At 41.0% G+C, this 23,011-nt stretch overlaps 1 protein-coding gene across 2 annotated transcripts in view; it reads right to left on the bottom strand.

The window, feature by feature from the left end:
• Positions 1 to 272: 272 nt before the first annotated feature.
• Positions 273 to 23,011, bottom strand: part of LAMC1 (laminin subunit gamma 1) — a 124,350-nt gene continuing 101,611 nt past the window's right edge. The window contains exons 14-28 of one of the 2 annotated variants that reach the window (XM_027610543.2): positions 22,249 to 22,494; positions 21,757 to 21,910; positions 21,008 to 21,150; positions 19,600 to 19,778; positions 18,341 to 18,497; positions 14,663 to 14,868; positions 14,144 to 14,223; positions 12,436 to 12,573; positions 11,769 to 11,913; positions 10,534 to 10,683; positions 10,159 to 10,273; positions 8,973 to 9,172; positions 7,458 to 7,616; positions 5,150 to 5,249; positions 273 to 3,318 (exon numbers count right to left, since the gene is read on the bottom strand). In XM_027610543.2, coding sequence (XP_027466344.2) covers positions 3,062 to 3,318; positions 5,150 to 5,249; positions 7,458 to 7,616; positions 8,973 to 9,172; positions 10,159 to 10,273; positions 10,534 to 10,683; positions 11,769 to 11,913; positions 12,436 to 12,573; positions 14,144 to 14,223; positions 14,663 to 14,868; positions 18,341 to 18,497; positions 19,600 to 19,778; positions 21,008 to 21,150; positions 21,757 to 21,910; positions 22,249 to 22,494 — 2,429 coding nt within the window. In that variant the 3' untranslated portion in view covers positions 273 to 3,061. The remainder of the gene's footprint in view (positions 3,319 to 5,149; positions 5,250 to 7,457; positions 7,617 to 8,972; positions 9,173 to 10,158; positions 10,274 to 10,533; positions 10,684 to 11,768; positions 11,914 to 12,435; positions 12,574 to 14,143; positions 14,224 to 14,662; positions 14,869 to 18,340; positions 18,498 to 19,599; positions 19,779 to 21,007; positions 21,151 to 21,756; positions 21,911 to 22,248; positions 22,495 to 23,011) is intronic. The other variant, XM_027610544.2, reaches the window with a different exon arrangement.

Below are 23,011 nucleotides of genomic sequence, written 5' to 3'. Positions count from 1 at the left end.
CTGGACCACACCAAAGTATCCCCATCTGAGAAGGGGAAAAAAAATATGTATATATATATATGTGTGTGTGTATTATTTGTATGTATTATATACACACATACACACATATATACATACACACACACACACACTTACAGCATGTACCTGCACACATATTGGACTGTTCTCAAGGAAATAAGTCACCCAAAGAAGGTATTATGAGCAGCTTTCTCTTCATTGTACCTTTCAAAACATCCTCTGTCCCCAGTACCACACTCAGGCCACACCAAATATAAAGGGTTACAAATATTCAGATTTTATTATAAATAAAATACTGTTTTTTTTTTAACATAAAAAAAAGGCCAAGTGTTGCATTTTATTCACCACCCTGGAGAGCGAGACTGTAGAGATTAAGGCAAACAGCTAAGGTGAAGGCACATATCAAAGGGCCACCCTGGGGATTACAAGGAAGAATTCTGGAGAGCAGCTGGATACGCGCCCCCCGCGACCCCCAGCATTCTTCAGCAGCCACCCTGTCAATTTTATTACATGAAATTCAGGTAACTAGAACTATACAATAAAATAATGCATATTGCAGGAGTGTAATGAAGGTATTGTCTTATAAGGAGCTTTTTATTTTAAAAATAAAATTCTGTTTAAAAATATACTACACAGATGGAGAAGGAGAAAAGCAACCAAACCAAACCAAACAAAAAAACTCCAAATTTCACTGCGGCCTACGACTGACTGGTGTGAGGCTGACCCACGGGCTAGAGGGACAACTATCCCGGCAGTCGATCTACAGTCCTTGTCCTGTGACCTTGAACAAAACGTCTCTGTTAGGAGGTGGCCACTTACCACGAGGAACTAGCTAGGAGACGCTGATGTGAAAACTTGGCAGGAACGAGCCTGGCCTCTGGCAACAGTAGAAGCGGCCGAGGGAAAGCCAGGGGTATGCCAAGTCAAAGCCTATGGAGCCGACTCTGGTATGCAAGCAGGCGGCAAGGGGAGACCCCGATGCATGGCCACCCCCACTCTGTCTGTACTCCATCCCTGGTGCCCTCTGAGTGCTCAGTGATCACACACTCCCTTCTCAAATGGACCCCATCCATAGCTCCAACTGTTGGAAAGGGCATTTCTAGCTCATTCCCGGTTAGGCCCACATTGATGCTGAAGATGCCGTTCAGCAAAATATCTTCATCCCGCCACCTCCTGTTGACCTAACATGCCTGCTCAGGAGCGGGCCTCAGGAACATCAGGCTGCAGTTTCGGGGGGCCGGGCCTGCAGTGGAGGAGGGTGGGAGGCATCCCTGCGGAGCGGCTGGGTGTGGAGGGAAGCGGGTGGACATTGGCGCTACAGAATGAACATGCTGCAGACACAAGGCACAGGGCAGAGCGACGGGGGACAGGAGCAAGGCAAAGGACTGCAGATGGAAGGGAAGGAGGTATACAGACACATTGTGCCAGTGAAGGGGGAAAATGAAGAAGTGAACAGACAGTGCCATTCTAGAAATAGGACCAAGTATATTTACATAAATTCCTTACTCTATAATCATGATAAACAACAACAAAAAAAAACATTCACACAAAAATATAAATTTGAAATAATTAATAGCACCAGTGTGTCAGATAATAGTTTCTTTCCCCCCGCTACGCAAAGTACAAAGTTGCATAGTGTTAAAGGCAATATATATGAATCTCAAAGGTGGGTTGGTAGGAGGAAGGCGTTGTGGGGCAGAGAATCTTCACACTGTGATCTTGAAAGAAAACCACAGAGCTGAGGATCCAAAGTTGAGAAGCCAGCTAGGCAAGTCCACCTACGGGTCTTCCCTCTGCACTGAGAGGGAAGGTTTCGAACGGGTTTCAATCACAAAGTGCAGGATCTAGATGGTGCTCACGGCAGCTGTGTGAACTACGGAGTGTAGGGATTTGCCACCAGGATTTGGCAGGCGTGTAGAGGGACCCTAGAAGATGGGAACATCAGAAGATAACTGAGGATAAGGGTCAGAAGTGTCATCTCTCCCCAGTGGAAGAAAAAAATGGACATACGGGATGCTGACAATACAAGTTGCATCTGAGTTGTATCCCTCTGCGAGGAAAGACTAGGGCAAGGCGGCTTGTTTCTTGTTTGTCAAGATCTTAGGGATCGACTGCTCTCTACCAGATAACAGCACTAGTTCCAAGACTAACACACTAAAAAAGCTCTAGGAATTAGTTTGATTTTGGAAAAAAAACAAAACAAACTTTAGTGGTTATCATATCCCTATTTCTTCTGTATAAATTCCATTTATAGGAATATCAGAAGACGTCTATTGGTGAGTGCAAGCTGCCCATCCAGATTTATCAGCTGCCCAAAGATCTGAAAAAAAGTGTATCTTCCTAGTCAATTATTAACATATGAGAAAATGTTCAGCCTACTTCTGCAGCCTCATTCTCCTGGAGACTGTCAGGAATAATTGCAGCCTTACCCGTGGATGGCTCAGTGTCCTATACTCAAAATAGTTAAAGCAACTGACGATGGCTCTTGACGTTCTAAGTGACCAATATCTTTGGCACAGGACGTTTATTTCCTTTTTCGTAAAAGGAGGAGGGGTGGTAGATGTAGGTGCACTTTCTTTATCAACAGACTGGATATCCTGGCCATCACAACGCTGCTACTAGTAGCCAAACTTTTCCTTCATAGAAACAAGAGTACTGAGACCGAGGAGGTTCTGCCGGTATCCATGAGAAAAGGGAGGGCCACTTGCTCAGCCCCGGCAGACAATGGTTCTCACGAAGTGTTTACACCACTGTACGATCACGTAAGATGCCACGTCCTCACGCGACTCAGAAGGGAAAGTGTGGGTAAGGGAGTGCCTTCCGTGGAAGAGAGACTATCAGATAAAACCCTTTGTTCCTGATTCATGATGTCTGACTTGCTTCTCTTTAAGCTTTGTGAATTTTCCTGGTTCAAAAGGACAGTGGTGGAGAGCAGCAGAGAAGTGGGGGTCTGAAAAAATGTAATCTGTGTGTTAAGGCACTCTATAGCCTCACAACGGCTCCCCGGTTGGGGGGTGCTGCCTTCCAGCCCTAAAAGATGACTCTAGGGCTTTTCGATGGACGGGGTGTTGAAGCAGCCAGATGGTAAGGTCTTCTTGATGTCTTCCAGGTTGCGAATGTCCTTCATGATCTCCTCGATATCTCTGTTATAGTCCATGATGGCGGCCTCCTGCTTCCTGGCTTCATTCTCCAGATCAGACACTTTCCTGTCCAGATCACTGACTTTCATTTCATCTTTGGCTTTGTTCAGGGTGCCTTCGATCTCATTGAGCTTGTTCAGGTCCACTGTGTCCAGCTGCCCTGTAGAGTCAGAAAGGACACAGGAGGAAACAGATGCACCCAGTAAGAATCATCACATCGCTCCGCAAGCACCTCCACTAGCCCCCCCTTTTAAAAAAAGATTTTACTTATTTATTTGACAGAAAGAGACACAACGAGAGAGGGAACACAAGCAGGGGGAGTGGGAGAGGGAGAAGCAGGCTTCCCGCCGAGCAGTGAGCCCGATGCGGGGCTCCGCATCATGACCTGAGCCGAAGGCAGATGCTTCACCCACTGAGCCACCCAAGCGCCCCTCCACTAGCCTTTCTTATAAATGAAGCCCAGCAGCTGCCGCTATGCAGTGGTGGCCTGCAAACGGGACTTGTAGATCGTTCATGTCGTGCAAGGGCATGAACAATACAGACCAAGTATAAACATGGACCTAACTCGACGAGGACAGGTCAGAGCATATAATGGATACTGGGCTGGATGTTTTCTCTGAGGAAACAATTTTTGTGAGATGTTGTCTAAATACACAGCTGCCGTGCTTGAGACCTTAAGCCTCACCTGAGGTTTTGAAGGTCATCTGGTAACGTTTGATACCATTTTCATGTTTATGTATGTAATCTGTATGTCATTTTAATGCCATCTAATGAACATACAAATCTTCAGGCTAGAACTCTAAGCCCTCGGCTCTCTAGCTTCCAGGGAGGCTGGGTTGGTTCTGGGGAGTCCTGTCCTGCTTTCAGGAGTTAGACTCTATTTGGAGGCCTCCTATGGAAAATGGCCAGGGATGAAAATGCTGGAATAATTCCAGCAAAAGCTTCACTTTAAAATTAGCAAGAAAAGGAGGTTCTTCTGGAAAGAATTGCTTCCATAGTTAATGAAAGCAGACAGCCACACAGAGCTCAACACTTTATGTACACTGTACTTTGTGAGATTAAATTCTCACAAGACCATATTCTGCCAGTGATTCTCAGATGTTAAGTAATTTGCCCAAGTTTGCACAGTTTACAAGGCAACAAAACAAAGATTCCAACCCAAGCCTGACTAACTTTAAAATCCAGCCCTTTCTGCCACAAAAAGCTACCTCTTCTAGCTCCTTTCATTTTAAAACCCATCTGACAGCACATAATTTATTATTCTTGATATTTGAGACAGATAAAAAATATATCCTCCCCCACCCTCCAAAACAAAACAAAACAAAACAAAAAAACCACCCCAAACAAAACACTGAACAAACCTTCAAGGCTAAATTAAAGCAAAATGTCTTGCCACAAAGCCGTACGGGCTGGGGTATGACCACTTTATAATGGAGGCTGGCGACAAAAGTACATCTGTCCTGTAACGAAGCCTGCTCCCTATCACCCTGGATTAAAAGAGCATTTCAACATGCTTGAATTTCCTTGAAAAATCAAGCTTATTCTCTTTTTCAAGAACTGTCACCTCATCAGATTCTCCTTTTAATTAGCAAATGAAAAGAATTCCAGGCAGTGAAGTTGTCACCAGCTTAAAGTGTTCTTTCACTCTAGCACTGAAATCCTTCACTTTAAATTCTCTAAAGACACTCTGCCAAGCAGGATGAGCTCAGAATAATCACCGTTCAGTGTATCATAACCATCGACCACAAGTAAGCCACCCTCGCTGGCAGCCTGTCTTCCTAATTTTATAAGTCCTTGGACCGCGGTCAGATTCCAGGACTCAGATCATATGCCATGGAAGGACCTCGTAGCTGAGTTAATATGACCTCGAGTCCTGATTCGGTTCACACAACAGTCCCGCTGTACTATCCGCTTTTGCGTCGACTGCATCAGACCACAAAGGCAGCACAAAGGATCCGGGGGTGGCTGACAATGACTCCACAGCCACTTACCCAGCTGCTCCAGGAGCTCATTAATCAGGTGCAGGAGGCTGGTAACGGAGTTTTTGGCCTTTCTGGCATTGATCTCGGCTTCCTGAGCAGCCTGCGAAGCCTGTACCGGGAAAAGGACAGATGATACCAGCAGTCCTGACGGTATGTTTTCATGTTCTTGAAATATTTTTCCCCCCAGTCAGCCAACAAGTCCAATTTTCAGATGCTTCCTCTTTCCTAACTTGTGAAATTACAATCTCTCACTGTAGGGGTTTTGTTTTGTTTTGTTTTGTTTTGGTCTTTCAGAGTATCTTCATGGTGAAATGTTGCTATTTTTAATTCATGGAACAGACACGAGTAGGCAGTCCACATGCCTACACTGACTGGAGCTGTATTTCAAAAAGACCCTTTCCTCACTTTCTCACTCAAGAATACATGGAAGTGGACTCGTAACCAAATTCATCGAGCAGAAACAAGTTATTTTTAAGGACGAGTATAAAACTACATTTTAGAACCAAACTATGTCCTTCAGGACACTCTTAGAGACTTGATTACTAGAAATGTCCTATTCTCGGAAAAGTTTCATACTCAAGTGACACCTTCTGTAACACACTCTCCCCCTGCAAACGCACACGCACACGCACACATGTGGCAATACGGTTTACATTTTGTAAATCAACCAAAGGTAAATGTATTTGGGAAAATTCCATGAAACCTGAACAAATACCCTGTGCGTGAGTCACGGGAAATGACAATGGAAGAGGAAGCGTCTGAATATCAGAAAACAGATGCCCTCACAAATAAAATCCAGTCAGGATATAAACAAGCAGCTTTGAGCTCCCTACCACAAAACTGTTTTTCCTAGTGTTTGGCTCAAGACACCGTAACATTTTTGGATAGAAAATAAGATTTTTTTAAAAAAAGAAAATGCACGAGGGAAAAACCCTTCACAAATAAATGATCAATCTCTATTGAAATCACAGCGCTGACAGGCTTTTCTGCACACGTCCTAGGACGGGGTAAGTGACTTCGCGATGGCCTACAGAGAGCAATGCTACCGCGGGTAATCTGTAGGCTCCAGCCTCCTCTTCCAGGACAACCATAAGCCTTTACTCTTTTGGTGAAAAAAGTTACGTGACAGACTCAAACAATACCAGCTCAATGCTGTGTCTTTCAGGACTGACGTAAATACAAATGGGATGGGGTGCGTGCTGGTGCTCTGTGTTTGTTAGAAGTTATTTACCAAAAAGAACAAAAGATGGATCTTCTTCCACTCTTTGAATGGAAACCATACGCTTTTCTTGAAGCTCATCAAGAATATAACCTTTTCCTTCTTTCCACAGGCTCTAAATGCAATGTTTCTACAACTATATTAAAAAGGAAATGCAGAGACCCTCAGCACATATGAGAAATGCGTATTTTTTGCTATATGGGAATTTCCAACTGAGCCATACCTTGCTATAGAAAACTGAGATAGTCCAAAATAAAAGTCAAAAAGCATACTAAAATAAGGTGTTTGCACAGGGATGCTTCCTGTTATCACTTCCCTGGAGTCTTCTTTAGGTAAACAGGGTTACTATTTCTCCTTTCTGTCCCAGGGTGAAAATGAGCCAGGTAAAAGGCCTGTTTTCAGCAGGAGTGGAAAAAGGGTCCCTCACTTGGACAATTAAACAAGTTCATTACTGTGACTGTAATCAGACTGAACTGCCAAGTTATGTTTCCACTGTGACTCCACTGAAGTCTTTTGAAAGCAAAGTATAGCATACCATAGGAAAATGCACCCTTGTTCTTTCTTGGGCCATGCATTCCTGTCAATTTTGTCACCCACAGTGTTGTGTATACACATCATCACAAAAGGTAAAAAAAAAAAATTAAATTAGATGTAAGTTTGGTATGTTTTTGTCATCTTCAAAAATGAAACACAAGAAACTGGTGTTTGCCTCTAGAAAGTAAGTTGCTGAGGTAACAAGAGTAGGAAGGAAATTAATTTTTCATCGTATTCCTTTTTATTCCTTTTTTATTTATACCATGTATGACTCACCCATCCAAAAATACAAATGCACACTTTTCAATGTCCCAAAATTTCAATGTGTAAAAGAATGTTTTGCTTTAACTGAGAGAAACTTTGGGACAGGACAATTGTGCAACAACCCCACAAGAGACCCAAATTCTTTGTCTTCTATGTAAGTTACTAACCCGATTCTTGGCCAGAAAGCACAATGAAAAACAGAAGTCAGTATGAAAGAAACTCTTCTTAACAAGATGGCGATCTTTATCATTAAACACCCTTCACTTTCTGCCCACAAGCAAATAGGCCAAAACTGCTTACCATCCCTGCCATCATCATATCCTGGTCAGCATCCTCTTGTTTTTTCTTCAGCTCCTTTTCTGCTTCCTGTAGTTGTTTCAACATATTATTCACCTCGTTATCCAGGTCTGTAACTTCTGCAAAAGTCCTTTCGGCTTCTGCCTTGGTGCTGGTAGCGTTCTAGGCACATGATAAAGAACGGCTAGTGAAAAAAAGCTTTCCTCTTTCTAAAGTATGCTCCCAAATTTTCAATAATCTGTAGAATGGTTTGAAAATATAATCCAGAAAAAAGAGGGAAGGAAATTATACCATACGTTGACTTAGGGTATCATTTATTTGGGTTCCAAATAACAGTAAGGAAAGAAAAGCTAGTGTTACCGCCTAACCTAATAGCATTTTATAAAATACTTCCATTTGTATCCTCTTATTTATCCTTAATACTTCCTGTTCTATCATTGCCATTTTTAGTTGAGGTCACATGGCTAGCAAATGATAAAACATTTAAACGGTGTACACTTTCCACCACATCATATTGATTATAGACTCTTTGACTTGGATACATTTTCAATTCAAATGTAGTAGCCCTGTTCTACTTGGCAGTTCATCACAATGTACAAAAAAACCCCACGATCCTGATGTAGGAGTATTTTATAAAACAGACTTAATCCAAAACCAACTGTTCTAAACAAACTAAAAAATGTATGTGATTCTTGAACACATTCTTTTAGAATCCATTCTAGTCTCTCTTTTAAATAAAATAAACAGACTGACTTTTAAGTAGGAAATAAACAGACTGACTTTTAAGTAGGAAAAAGCCAGCTTAAAGAAATTAAGATGATTTTTTTTTTTTAAGATGATTGTAGAAAGGGGATGGACGCCTGGGTGGCTCAGTTGGTTAAAGCATCTGACTTCGGCTCAGGTCATGATCTCAGGGTCCTGGGATGGAGCCCTGCATCAGGCTCCCTGCTCAGCGGGGAGTCTGCTTCTCCTTCTGCCCCTCCCCTGCTCAGGCTCTGTCTCCATCTCCAATAAATAAATAAAATCTTAAAAAAAAAAAAAAGATGAGTAGGAAGAATCCTAGCAGTGGCAGCTAAATAAAGTAGGGCTCCGACATAAAATATGCTCGAAAGAGGGGCCTGAGAGTTGTATTGACCTGGCACTCTACGTAAGATTGAAAAAACATCAGCTATCCATGTCAAAGAACTGTGTTTACTTGAGAAGAGTCTGATTTTCTTGTGCAAAGCGCTCTATGGGCCCAGGAAGCCATCCTCCTCCTCACCACAGAGACCCTGCCGCCAAGACAACAGTAGAAATGTTCAAGGGCCCTTTCAATGACTTCAATGATTCGCCCTCTTCAGTCAATGTACTTACCTACTCTAAATGCCCAGTAAAAAAGGAACAAGGACAGCTTAAGGATAATCTTACCTGAGTTGAGGAAGAAGTCTACGAGGGCTTTTAGGGATGGGGAAAGAAACTGGAAAACGACTAGAGAAACACAGGAGCAAAGAGTGCTGGGGAGCAGAGCAGAGCACACACCTTCTGGACAGCGCTGGCGATCCTCTCCGCCTCGTGGGCCTTGCTCTTGGCCTCGGCGGCGTCGGCGGCAGCACTGCCCAGAGCCAGCTGCGCCTCCCTTGTCTTGTCATTGGCTTCTATTATGGTCTGGTTGATGGCAGGGATTCTACTTAAAGCCTCCTCTGCAGCAGTCTTGTTATCGTTCACTCGCCTATCGAAATCTACAATAAAGCAGGTGCATTTGAGCTCGACTCTCAGCAAGCCAAAAGGGAACCTGTCAGGGAGCGGCAACGGGCCTTTGTTTTAATGAGCAGTGAAAGTCGGGAGAGAAAAATGAAAAACAGCACGGACAGCCTTAGAAGAAGGAAGCGTACAGCTTTAGAGTCTTATGAATGAACATGTTTCTGCAAAGAAGTTTATTTTTGTGCAAAGCACGGAGTACGCCATTACTACCACAGCAACCAGTACTAAAAACTGCAGTTTATTTAGTGTTTACTAGGTGTTAGCTTCTGGGTTCGGAGCTTTTTTATATGCCTGTGAAGCAGGCATTGTATCAGTTTTATACATGAGAACTGAAGACTATGTAGGGAGAGAATTTCCCCCAAGGGTTCACAGAAGTATGAAGTGGATCAGGGATTCTAACCCAAACCCACTGACACCAGGGCCGATATAGTCAACCATTATCTTATAAAGCTTCCATGTTTATGGAACCTACGGGCTATTTTATCAGAGGCAAGTCCAGGACTATCCCGTGAATTGAGCACATTTCTTTTTTCTCTTGGGTGAGGACAGAAGGCACAAGGATTGAGATGCAATTGGCAGAGAAAATGAAAAATAATCTCCATTTAACAACATAAGCCAGCTAAATAGGCATATCTTGATAACATGAGTTACTCTAATATCAGAAAATTTCCTTTTTGTTTTTGGTTTTATTTTCATACTGAGGTATGAAGGGGTAAAATGACCCAAGCTCTCGGATTTTTCTTTGAAATATCTCAGTATAAAAAAAAGTAGGGTGGATGTTGGGGGATGAAGTTAGTGTAGTAAAAATCATTAACTGCTGAATCTGGAGGATAGATTTATGGGATTTGGTATACTCATCTTTCATATGGTTTATGTTCCGAGAATCTCATGGTAAAAATTAAAAAGTAAATCACCTCAGTGAAGAAAGCATAGAAATTTATGCTATCATGTGAATCTTTCATACCCTTCAGGTTGTTGAGAATGTCATTGGCTTCTTGTAAGGTATTTCGTCCCTTTTTAGCAGCTTCTTCCGCAAGAGCCTTGGCGGCATCTGCTCGGGCTAGGAGCTGGTCAGCAGTCTGCAAACACACGGCAGATCAGAGGACAAACCCTCCAAGGTAAATCCCTTCTTTCTCCTAACAGGCCAGGCAGCTCCCAGCTGCCACCTTGACACCTGCCAGCATGGGGCAGCTAGGCCGGGGCGCCCCACAGAAGGCCTTCCTCTGAATTCCTGAGGGCTTGCGGTCCCTGCACTTGTGGTGACGTCACGGACACAGGTCACGCGGCATGGTTTCACATTTTGCCTCAAGAAATGAAGCCACCTGCAAATTAAACCAACCTGCTGTTCAGTCTTTCCCTTCTCCAGAAGCTTCTTGACTTCAAGTTCCTTCCCTCTCATGTCCTCTCGGAGGTCCTCATAATCTTTTAATTTCTGGTCAATCAGACGGTCCAGATCCTCAGCTTCCTTCTTGATTTTATTTGCCTCATTCTGTGAAAAGCAAATAAGGTTGTGACATTTCAGACAAAACAATGAAACCGATGAAAAGGTAGGCTCTGTAACACTTAACACTCAGAGATATTTTTAAAAGAAAAGCACAGGTCAAGATTTCGTGGACTTTTTTTTTTTTAATTGAAGTATCCTTTACACACAGTAAAATGCATAGCACTTAGTGAGATGAGCTTTGACAAATATATTTACCTGTGTAGCCAATACTCCAATCAAGATACAGAATATTTCCACCCCAGGAAATTCCCTTGTGTCTCTTTCCAGTTAATGTCCACACCTACCTTTTCAGCAATGCAGCTGCCACTGGTCTAGTTTTTATCACCGATTAGTTTTGCCTATTCTCAAATTTCAAATATGCAAGATCAGACAGTATGTACGTGTCTGAAGAGACTGAACTAAACCTTGGTGGTAAAAAAATCAAGTCAATGCCTCAGATGTAAAAAGTGAAACTTAATAAATTTCAATATCAATGTAAGAAATAGCATTTATACAGAGCCTGGAATGAGGATTCATGAGTAGAGTACAGATGTAATAAAATCCTACCAAACCTCAAATATTTTAGCTGCCCAGCAGCATCCTGATATAGTTCTTTCATTTAAACCATTTTCTTTTACTTCTCTCTTGTTCTCAACCAGAGAGTGCCTGGGCATAATGGTCTGGGTGTACTCTGCTCTAATAAATACAAATATGTAATAATTTGGATTTACAGTAAAGACTTCGGAGTGATTATTCCTATCACTAAAGTAGTCTTTGCTGTTTAATCTTTATAATCACAGGATTCTTGACCTCACTAAGTGAACATATCTGAAGCAGAACTCGACATTACCAGTGAGTCAGTTGGAGGACGGAGGAGGTCGGTACCAGTGATAGTTGCAGGGCAAGTCAGAATAGCTCTTACCCTGACTGTGAGGGATGTGTGTGTGTGTGCGTGTGCACATGTGTATGTGTCTGAAGGGCGAGGGTGCATACTATGTGTGTGCGCACGTCTGAGGGGTGAGGCTGTGTGTGTGGATGGGTGACGGCAGTGACTGCCAACACCCTGTGCACACAGGCTGTCCAACCCATACCTCCAGAGCTTCCGAGTCCACGGGCGTCAGCTGGGCAACACTAGCATAGATCTCCACCGCTTTATCTCCAGCCCTTTTGGCCTCCTCGTGTACTCGGGCAGCTTGCTTCTCCAGATCCTGTGACATGTTCTTCGCTTGTTCATACCTAAGGAACAAAAGATTTAACGAAAAACTTGGTTGCTTTGGGCATCTTCATGTTAACCACATTCATTCTGGTTCAAATCACTGCAACAGAATTCCCTAAAACCTCAAAGAAAATGCTATTATTTAATACCAACACAGCTTAAATTTAGATTTCATCTCGTCACTTCTATTTATACCATATGATTACTGCATATTTCTGATTTTGGACACCTTTGAAATATGTGTAGCTCAAGTATATTTTCTCTACTGACTCTATGACACTTTTTTCATTTATGCAGAAATTTAAGTATCATGGCTAGTCTTGTTACCTTTGTGTGTAGTTACAGGAACTGGAATGAATAAAACCTCTGCGGCTCTCCAGCCCCTGCTCTAATTACTGCACCATTTCAAAAGCATGATTAACAAAAGAAATCTTACTGCATGAATGCATCCTCTGAATCCAACAACATTTAATTTTTCATTGAACCGGTGCTACTTACAAGAAAAACTGAAGGGCCATAAGCCACTTTTAAATGACACTCACTTTCTATTAAGCTCTTCAATCTCAAGTGCTGTTTGGTTCTCTCCTGCCAGTGTTCTCAAAAGCAGATTATATGCCTCAGTTGATGTATCATTAGCTGTCTTTGCCACTCTTACGATATCATCAGCTTCTTGTTTATGGCTGTATAATGTAAAAGAAAAAATAAGCCACGAAACAGAACTATTTAATAGGGAAAGAGGAAGCATTTAGGTAATGCTTACCTTATTTTATATACATATACTAACATGGACAGAGCTCTATAAATATTGAAAAACTCTTATAAATTTGGAATTTTGCAAACATTTCAGTGGGGCTAAGTTTACAATAGCATTCTACAATCTGAAAAAAAATGGTATTTTCCTATAAAGTTTATAGGGGCAAATGTCTATATTTCTTCAAAAAATTACTTCTAAATAAAATCATTTAAGAATAATTTATCTATAAGACCATGTATGCTAGCAAGAACTCGTCTAGACATAAACATGAACCCCAGACCTAATGTTTAATCTTCACTCTGGTTCAGTTACTACATAGTCTTGAAACAGCCTCCAACTATTCAGACTTCTCACATATAACCTAATTACTGACAGGAAAAGCAGCCTGACACCAAATGGAAAGCAACATGTCAACAGGGAATCCAGCCAAATAATGCAAATTTCAGCTGAGGAACTGCTAAGGTTTTTTCAGCTCTAAAATTTCATATTACAGTGTCACACTGTAGCGTGTGCCCATTCGTTTTCGTTACAATAAAGGTTTCTTTCAAAATTCCTGTATGAAAGACACCAGAATTACTTTAGTTTCAAGACCTAATTTCCTTAGGAGTTTTCTGTATGTTTTCAGCTATCTTCTTTTCATCAGAAAATCCAGCTATGAAACCATGAATGTTCCATGAACTAAATGATACAACTCACCCATTTCCATTTGCAAAAAATAGAAAGAGAGCACATGTTAAAGCAAGAAGCCAAAGTAATTGCTCTAAACAATGAGACTAAAAGTTTAAGGTTGGGCTTACTTAAGAATCCCACACCCATGAGGTCTACTAGCTCCGTTCTGCAATTCATTCAACAAACATTTACTGAGTACTTACTATTATCCCATTGTTTGAGGTATTAGAACTTTAGTAGTAAATGAAACACACAAAAATACCTGCCTTCGTGAAGCCTACATTCTAGCAACTACTTTAACAAATTTTTTCAATTTAATGCTCTCTTACAAGTTTTTCCTAAGAAACTACCTTATACTTAATAATTTTAAAAATCTCAAAAAAAATGAGGAATGAAATGGTCTGTTTTCTTGGGCTGATTTTCAAAGGTACTATGGGTTTGTAAACATTTTCTATTAAAATCTGAGAGTGAAACATTTTTGTTAAAAATTAATTTTAAAAATTAAAAATATAACTAAATTCAACTGAGCTTCTTAGTTATCAACTTTAAGGTTTTGAAATTAAAAATCTAAAAATGTTATGGTTTTCTCTGAGACGTGCAAATATAATTTCCCTCCAAAGCATCATGTTCAAATATTCAAAGTAAATATTCTGATTTCAAAGGAGAGACAAGAAAAGAGTACACACAGCCAATAACGTTTCAGAAAAGAGCCAACTTTACAAAAGTAGGTTATATGTGAAGTGTTTGTGGGTAAAGGAGGGGACAACATGTACACATGTAAGGAAAGTTATAGCTTAACCATTAAGACACAGGGATCTGGAGGTTACCGTTCAGCAAGCTTTCGTGCCTCTTCTGCCAAAAGAGTCATGTTGTTTGGGTCCCCTGTAGACTCTGGCTGAGTGATTGACTGAAGAAGAAATAAAAAGAGCACTAATCTCAAAGGACTGAATTATTTAAATTTAATACAAGTGTCAAAACCAAATTTGTATTAGTGTTATTTAGCAAAAAGAATGTCTCCTTGATTGAAAGATCCTTCACTAATATTTAGCATCCTTGGCTACAGATTACTGTTTCTATTTTCATCAAAGGATAAAGGAAGTTTAAACTGACTAGTGCCATAGAAGGAACAAAGCTAGAGAAAGGACCCAGATGTCCTTTGGTTGTTATCCAATTTGTGATAACTATTTAATGGCAACTTTGAGCAACCTGGCTTTCTTGCTCCATGTTTAGAGACAAAAAGACACAAAGAGTCAATTTAGCTGAAGCATTCTCTGGACAGTAAGAGACTTGCTACAAAGTACCAGGGGACGCCTGCACCCCAACCTCACACCTTCCCAATCACTCACCACGTTGGCAACAGCAATCTTTGCTTTCTCAAGTTCTCGGGTCGCAATTTCAATCAACTGCTCTGTGCTCTCTACCCTGGCACGTGCTTGCTCAGCCAAGTTTCCAGTCTCTTCAATGGTGTTGCGGATATTCTGTAAACGGCTAATTTGGCTGGATAAGGTGTTATTCACTCTCTGGAGGCGGTCCATCAAATTCTGGTCTATATCTGCAATGGCATTGCAGAAGAAAGTCCATAAATTATCTGAAGGGGGGGTACATATCGCACATGAAATCTGAGGCACAACTTTATTCTTCCAAACACAGATCTTTCTGATAAGCTTTCCCTAAGCCCATTGGCAGAACTGGTCAGTCCTTACTGTGCCCAGTAGTACCTCCCCTGTTATATTTATCAGACTGTCTCCAATTGTGTGCCTGTCTGTCCCACTGGACTACCAGCTTCTCTTTCTTACTCATCACTATATCCCCAGTCTTACACAGTGACTGGCAAAGAGGAGACACCCAAGAAATGGCTGAGGAAGGAAAGCTTTGATGTTCCAGCACATGCCAGATTTAATCATAAAAATACAATGTTATTGAAAGAACTATCAGCCCTGACAGCTGGACATTTTTCTAAACTAGGAAAAAATCTAGGTTCAAAATAGATGTTGAAGTACGGAAAATTAAATTCATTTTGTATTTTAAACTAAATACAAGACTAAACACAGACCCTTGCTGCCCCCCACCCCTACCCCCTGGCAGAGCCAGGTAATTTCTTTCATACTGAGTTCTGCTTTTGAATAGTTCTGCAAATTGTTCTTTATTGATTATGCCCATTCAACTTAAATCTCATACCTGGGTCTTAATAAATAAAAAGATAAATATACACCTGTGTAAATATAATTCTGTCATTATTAAAATTCTCATAGGTCATGAGAGTATATTCACATACAAGAACCATTAAGTCCTATTCAAAATCAATCAGTTCTTATTTCAGCAAAATGCTCAGAGTTCGCGTTTAAATTTTCCAAGGAATGTGAAAAAGATGAGAGGTCAAAGTTAGAGATCGATAAAGATGAATATAAGTTTGGAAAATAGCATCTTGTAAGCAGGGCCATCAAATACACATGCAAAGTTGGTGCAGTGAGAAACTCGCCTAACTATACACAGTGGCCCTGCTTGAATGATTAGACAATTCTTTGATAATCTAAAGATTTTTAAGAAAATAACAAAAGACCAAAAAAAAGTTGAAACTGTAGAAACTCATTTAGACCCAAGAAGCATAAGCAGCCACTGAAGTTATGAAAACCCCTTTCCTTTAGACCGTCAGGAATGTAACAGATACCAATCTCTCCAGCCAGCTCTTTAGAGAAACATCAGTAACTGAAAAGAGAATAGATAATCTAACTGGTAGGATCACTTCAAATGCCTTCAAATTGCAAAACCTAATTGCACCATATAATCTCCTTTTAAAGCTGCAGAATAAACACAAGTTTAAACTACAAATAAATACTCAGGGATAGTTTGAAAGGATAAATCATTGTGGAGATACTCTTATTCTTGGCTAGTTTGAACCCAAGTAAGAAAGGTCAGCCAGGAACTCCATGAATCAAGTCTTAGTGGGAGTAGACTTTAACCCTAGCCTCACTATGGTGCTCCCCGAGCTATGAGAAGCTGCAGCCCATTATGTTCCCACCTTTCAAGTGGCTCAAGGGGAGGTACTGACATCCATGGTTTTTGTCAAAGCTTCTGTCCGATGGAATCACCAGCTTGGGTAGAGGAAAGTAGGTGGTCATTATGGCCAAAGGAAGCTAGACGTAGCTGGGGCTGCACCAAGATGAGGAACAGTGCTGGCTGACTTCCCTTTCTGGCCTCTTGACTATTCCCATGTGCTCATGGTGTGGGCACCAGAGCTACGTGCCAGACCCCAGCTCTCAGGTGGACTGAGCAGCACTTAAAGATAACCCCACATTTGATTCTTCAGTGTATATGGCAGGACAGATGTGAATTTGTTGTTACAAGAGAATACATTAGTGGAAAACTGTGTGTCAAAAGGTTTTGCCAACAATTGAACATCCTAAAAAAAACACTAGTGTTGACACAGAACAGGAAACATTTAAATTCTTCTTAATCTGTGTTTAACACTTAAAATGTAACAACAACACAAAAGACAAACACACAACTAAAGTTAATATAAACTACTGACCCCTCATTTTATTTTTCAATTTCTAAAAATTTACCTTATAAAACAATTTCTGATGCTCATATAAAAAATTAAACTGGCCAAAACCAGATGCATCTCATTACTTCCTTCTTCACTTTAATAATTTTATAAAATCAAAATTACATATATTAGGGATATCTACAGTAAGAAATAAGTAATATACTTAATTTCTGTTGACCTATACTCTGACAGGAAGACCTAACTCCAAATGGGTAGATTCATAAACTCAATAAAGAGGTCAATCATTGTGGTCCCAGGTGTCCTAAAGTTAATGAACATTTACTATGAGTGGAAAGCCCCTAAACAAAAGTGACCTCAGCCAGGTTGTGAGTACTTGGATAGAAGGAGCACAGTCTTATTTATCTTCTCATTACTGGTGTTTAGCACAATGCCTGGTATACTATAGGCCCTCAGTCAGTGTAGAAAAGGATTTGTCCAAATTTAGAAAAAAAAGCTTAATTCAGAGTAAGTGATAAAAATAAAATGTTAAAGTGATTTAAGGGGTGCCTGGGTGGCTCCACTGGTTGAGCGTCCAACTCAATTTTGGCTCAAGTCATGACCTGAGGATTGTGAGATTGAGCCCCATGTCAGGCTCCACACTCAGCACGGAGTCTGCTGGAGATTCTCTCTCTCTCCCTCTGTCCTTCCCTCTGCTAGCTTGCTCTTGCTTGCTCTCTCTCAAATAAATAATCTTTTTTAAAAAGTGATTTAAAAAGCATGTTAATAATGTAAAATAACTTCTTCTTACTTTCAAAGTTTCACAAATTCAGGTTCCTTTAAAGTATTTTAAAATAAACTGTTTTCTAAATCTTAAGCCAATTCCTCTGCTTATTATCATCAGTCTCATCGGATAAAGTACAGAGGAGCAACACAATTGCAAAGGACATTAAATATGCATATAATATAAAATATATGCTTTTACATGATGTTATTAGCACATTTGTTCACTTATTAAGCAGAAAATTTCATAAGCAGGCACTAATTCCTAATCTTTCATAAATATCAGGTGTCATATATTTAGTATCTAGCTGTTTGGTCAATACTTGAAGACTACAATTTTTCCTTATGAGGGTCCTTTCTAAGGAAATAAAGCAGTGCGTAAAATAAATTCTCACTCAGTAGACTGACAGAAGAATCCAAGTTCAAATTTTCAACTTAAAATAATGCGCACCCAAAATGCATACCTTTCATGATTTTTAAAAACTGTTTTAAAACACTTTGTAATGGAACAGATTTATACACTTGGAATTTTAGCATTTAATAGTTTCTGATGTGTTGGGAGAATTATTTTTGCTTACTGTATCTTAAAACAAGTTCTTGTATTTTCACATATTGTTTAAAAAAATTCAGATTCTACAAACAGTTTAAAAAATTGAGGAAGAATTTTATAATGCCATACTAAATAACCTTGAACTAGGAGCCATGTCTAGAGACTGAGCCATCTGGCAGAAGTTACCCAGTGTTTTAACATGTTTACCTTTGACATCCTGGGCCTCTCGAAGGAGGTCCATAACTTCTCTCTCCGCGTCCTTTAGTCTGTCCTCAAAGGCTTGATCTGTCACCACCTCTTCCCCAGTTCCAAGGTTTGCTATGAGATTCTCTAATTCCTGGAGTTTCACTCGATGATCAGCAACCTGGACATAATGAAGGAAGAAAAGGGAAAGTTAGCACATATAAACATTCCTGAAGAACTCAGCTGTACTCCCTGCAGGAATGATCATCAAAAGGGTGCTCACTCTATAAATATGTAGGTCTACATACTCCACATATATCTACTTTTAAACAGATAACATAGGTAGTTTTTCTTTATTTCTCTGGCTTCAAGAGAAAAACTATCAAGCCCATTCCTTTGACATTAAACACTACTTGTTGAGGATTCTCTAGTTCTGACCTCTCCCTTGCATTTTAGATTGCTTTCCTGATATCTCCACTCAGCTCTCGGATGGGAATCTCAACTCAACACCCAAGACTGTACTCTTTTCTTCTCTTAAATCTGTTTCCCCTGAGTCATCTCCATTTCAATAAACAATGCCTCCAGCTACCTTAAGCAAAAAACCCAAGAGGCACCCTTGGTGATTCTCTTTCTCTATGCTTGCCCCCTCCCCCGCCAATCACACATACTTACCCAATTCAATCCAGGCTTGCCCTTTTGCCCCATTCCTAACCATCATTCTTCACATAGCAGTCAGAGTGTTCTTCTTAAAATATAAACTGGATTTCCTAGCTGAAAACGCGTCAGCGCATTCATGCTAGATTTGGACTAAAATCTAAATCCCTTACCATGGTTGACATGGTATGTCATGGTATGACAACCTCTCCGGTCTTATCACAAACCACTCCCTCCTCAATCAGGAGGCTCCAGACACGATCCACCTTTGAGACCTTTGTACCCTATATTCCCTTTGCCTGGAATAGCCTACCCATCACTTCTCATTAGGCTTGTTCCCTCTTATTCTTAAGATCTCACCTTAAACCAATGTCCTTAGAGAGGACTTACATAAAGTAGTTCTCCCAGTTATTCTCTGTTTGTATTCTTTCTGGTGCTCATCTCAGTTAGTATGTCTTTATTTAATTTTTATTATTTGTCTCCCAACTGGAACATAAGTCTTTGAGGACAGGGCCATGCCTATCTTGTTCATTATTTGTTCTCTAGAGCTCAGTGCACAGGAAGTACCCATTCAATGTCTACTGAATGAATAAATGAATGAATGAGCGAATGCCCTGTTGACAGCTCACCTTATCCTTCACCAGCCGGTAACATGCTGGACACTCCTGGCAGCCAGGCCAAGACCGATTATAGAAATAGTTCTCTTCACATTGGTCACAGCGATTTCCCACAAAACCCTGTTTACATTCACAGCGACCATCATCTTTGCACTGGAGTGAAAGAGATCCCTCAGGATGACAGTCACAGGCTGCAGAATAAAGTAAGAAGAGTCTATGACAGAGAAAGGAAGGAAGATTGCATTGCCTTTTAACCCACACTGATATCAATAAGCTGATGGTACTCTCATTATACATAGATTTTTTTTGAAAAACAGGCCAAATTATGAGAATTCGAACGGTTAAGTCTGCTCGGTAGAGAAAACAAAAATTTTTAAAGCAAAAGTGATTTTTTTTACATTTTAAAAAACTTTAAAAGATCTTCAGTGAAGATTAGAATCACATTCAGTATATGACAAATATTTCTATAAACAATGTAGTGAAGTTTGAAATACTTTTGCATTATAAGGAAAACATTTTATTATTCCACTAATGAGAATTCAGTTCTGTACTTTTATCTCAGGTTTAATGTCAGTTCTCCTCCTCTTCTGATGTTGGTCTGCCACTAATTTTCTTCTTTTATTATTGTCATTATTAATTTTATTTTATTACATTATGTTAGGCAAAAGTGAGTTTTAATAAAGTACAATGTGCATCATCTCTGAGGGGACACATTTCATGTTACTTAGTAATTATAGAAATTAGTCTATTAAACTAATCAATGCCTTTTTATGCACTTCAAGAACTCTACCTTCAACTCTCTGCTGTTTAATACTTCTTTCACTAAGGAACTAGAAAACCCAAATGCTAATACATATTTTGCATTATTTTATAGTTTGTTTACTTGCTTTGTTCTCTGAACTGGGTCAATGATTTATGCTACATTCCACAGGAGAAATGAAGGAATTCAAAAAGCAAAACACCAAACTGTTCTGAGGCCTAATTCCAGCAAGTGTTTACGCCAAGGAGAAGCAGATGTGTAGATGTAACCGTACCAAAAGGGCCCCAAGGGTGGGAAGCGACTGCAGCCAGTAAGTCAACCACCAAGTAAGTTGTAAACAGAGTCTCTCACTGTCTCATTATCTGCTCTAAGAATGTGATCAATAAAAATGTTTCATTAAGCACAGTGGGAAAGCCCGGTAATCAAAGGGAGACCTTCCTTGGAAAGACAAGAGACTGGAAAAAGCAGAAATACAATCCAAGAAGATGTAAATAAGGTGGCTGCAAAGGAACTAGAGAAGCTCTCCCCCAGTTTTAGAAAAGGAGAATATTCACTGACTGAAGCATCTGTGAGGACTTAGGTCCAGCTCTGACTGTCAAAGTCTGTGGTTCTAACGGGAATTGGGAAAGACTTAAGAGTTCTATGCTCCCAGCTCCTTACGTTTGCAGCCTTCGGGTCCAAACCCAAAGTGGTTGACCTCACAGCGCTCGCAGTGCTGGCCCGTGACGCCAGGCTGGCACTCACATTGGCCAGTGTGGATGTCACACTGTCCATTGGTGGAACCCAATGCGTGGCAGTCGCACCTGAAAGTGAACATACGATGTTTCTCCGGTAAGAAAAATGGACTCTCAGCAAACCTTCCCCCGGCCCCTGGTCAGCACAGAACTGCTGTAATTTGTATGAGAAAACAATCTAAAGGGCTATTAAAACAAAATGTTAAGGGTTATTAAGTGCCTAAGGTTCAAGTAATTTTCATGAGTTCTACTCAGAAACTCTTTTTCTAACCTCACCCACCAACACGGTTAATTCCACTCCTAAAGCCACTACAAAGGGGCTCTCCTCGGTGCTGACCAGCAGGAGCTTTGAAAATAGAAATTCCCAGGCTGCGAGCCTGGAGGGTCTGACTCTGGGAGCCTCAGAAAGCACCTCACGAGATGCCGTGTTTGAAATGTTGCTCGGGCGACTGACGCAGCCAGGGCAGCTTCGTTCTACTCGCCTCTCCCAGTAGCCTCAGTACCACTGTCCGGTACTGCCCCTAAGCATGCTCTGCTCGAGTGAGGCACTCAAATAATTCCTAAACAAAATCAAGGCTACCGTTACGGGTAAGTCATAAAAATCCATCTCTCACAATTAAAAAAAAAAAAAAGGCAAGCACAGAGTGCTTCCAGCAACGGTGCCTGGCGCCTCACCTCTCACAGCCCCGCCCGCTCTGCAGGTTGTAGAATCCAGGCTCACAGGCTCCACAGTCCCGGCCGGTCACATGGGGCAGACATTCACACTGCCCGGTCACAGGGTTACAGCTATTCTGCTGCTTCGAGGTGCCGTGGGGATTGCACGCACAGGCTAGGGTGGGGAGATGGAGACAGCAAGAGATGCGAATCACCCGAGAGAAATACGAAAATGTAAACAATACAAATAGATTCTCCAGACTTTAGGTGAAGTGGCTGGTCTCGAGATATATTAGGGTTAATAAAATATATGATTAAAGTCAATTTCACCTCTTTCTCTTTATTTTCATGTGTCTACAAGAAAACTTAACTTACATGAGTGGTTCACACTACATTTCTATTGAATAGTGCTGTATTAGACCAAACATCTGTAAATATTTAAAGACACCACACGATGAATTTTCAGAATAAATGAGCGCAACAGTGGCAGAACCTGGCCGATGGCTAGATTACCTTTGCATTTGTCTGCTGGATTGGGAGCCAGGGGATTTCCAAAAAATCCATCTTTGCATCGGTCACAGTAAAAGCCAGCAGTGTTATAGATGCATTTCAGGCATTCTCCTGTCAAGCGATTACAATTTCCAACCGCATTGGGGTCGATGTTGTCATTGCATTGACAAAGGCGGCAAAGCCTCACAGGGCCGTGTCTACCCAGAGGGTCTCCAAAGTAGCCATCATCACAGAGCTCACACCTTTTACCTGCACGTGGGACAATCTGATGTTAGGAAAGAAAGACCTCAGACATTCCTGGTGCTGTTGGACACAAACAGTCTGGTTACAAAGAGTCCAGGTGAACCATCAGATGTGAGGCCACGTGTCACAGTGGACAGGGCACCAGCCCAGGAGAGCAGAGGACCTGGGCTGCAGTCCTGGCACTGTGCCAGATCAACGCAGGGACTCTGGGCACATTTCCATGTTGTTATTAGAACGATAGCACCTGTTGTGCCTACTGCACTTCAATTGTCCTGAGGATTAACTGACATCATGCATTAAAAGTGCTTTGTGAACGAGTCAGGCTCAGGGTTTATTAACCTCTTTTGCCCCAAGGGATGGCACATTCATATGTTTGTTTTCGTTTATGATATTAAAAAAGATGAAGTGCCACTCAATACCGTAAGTTTCCTATACAGCAGAGTAAGCAGGACAATCTTCCTAAAAAAGAAAAGACGTGTGCTAATCCTTGTTGGAGCTGTGTCAATTAGGACAGAATCAGAGC

Source organism: Zalophus californianus, chromosome 10 (assembly GCF_009762305.2).
Source record: "Zalophus californianus isolate mZalCal1 chromosome 10, mZalCal1.pri.v2, whole genome shotgun sequence".
In the NCBI taxonomy this organism is placed as follows: domain Eukaryota; kingdom Metazoa; phylum Chordata; class Mammalia; order Carnivora; family Otariidae; genus Zalophus; species Zalophus californianus.
The sequence above is the reverse complement of the archived record's forward strand: the minus strand, read 5'-3'. Positions and strand labels throughout refer to the sequence as shown.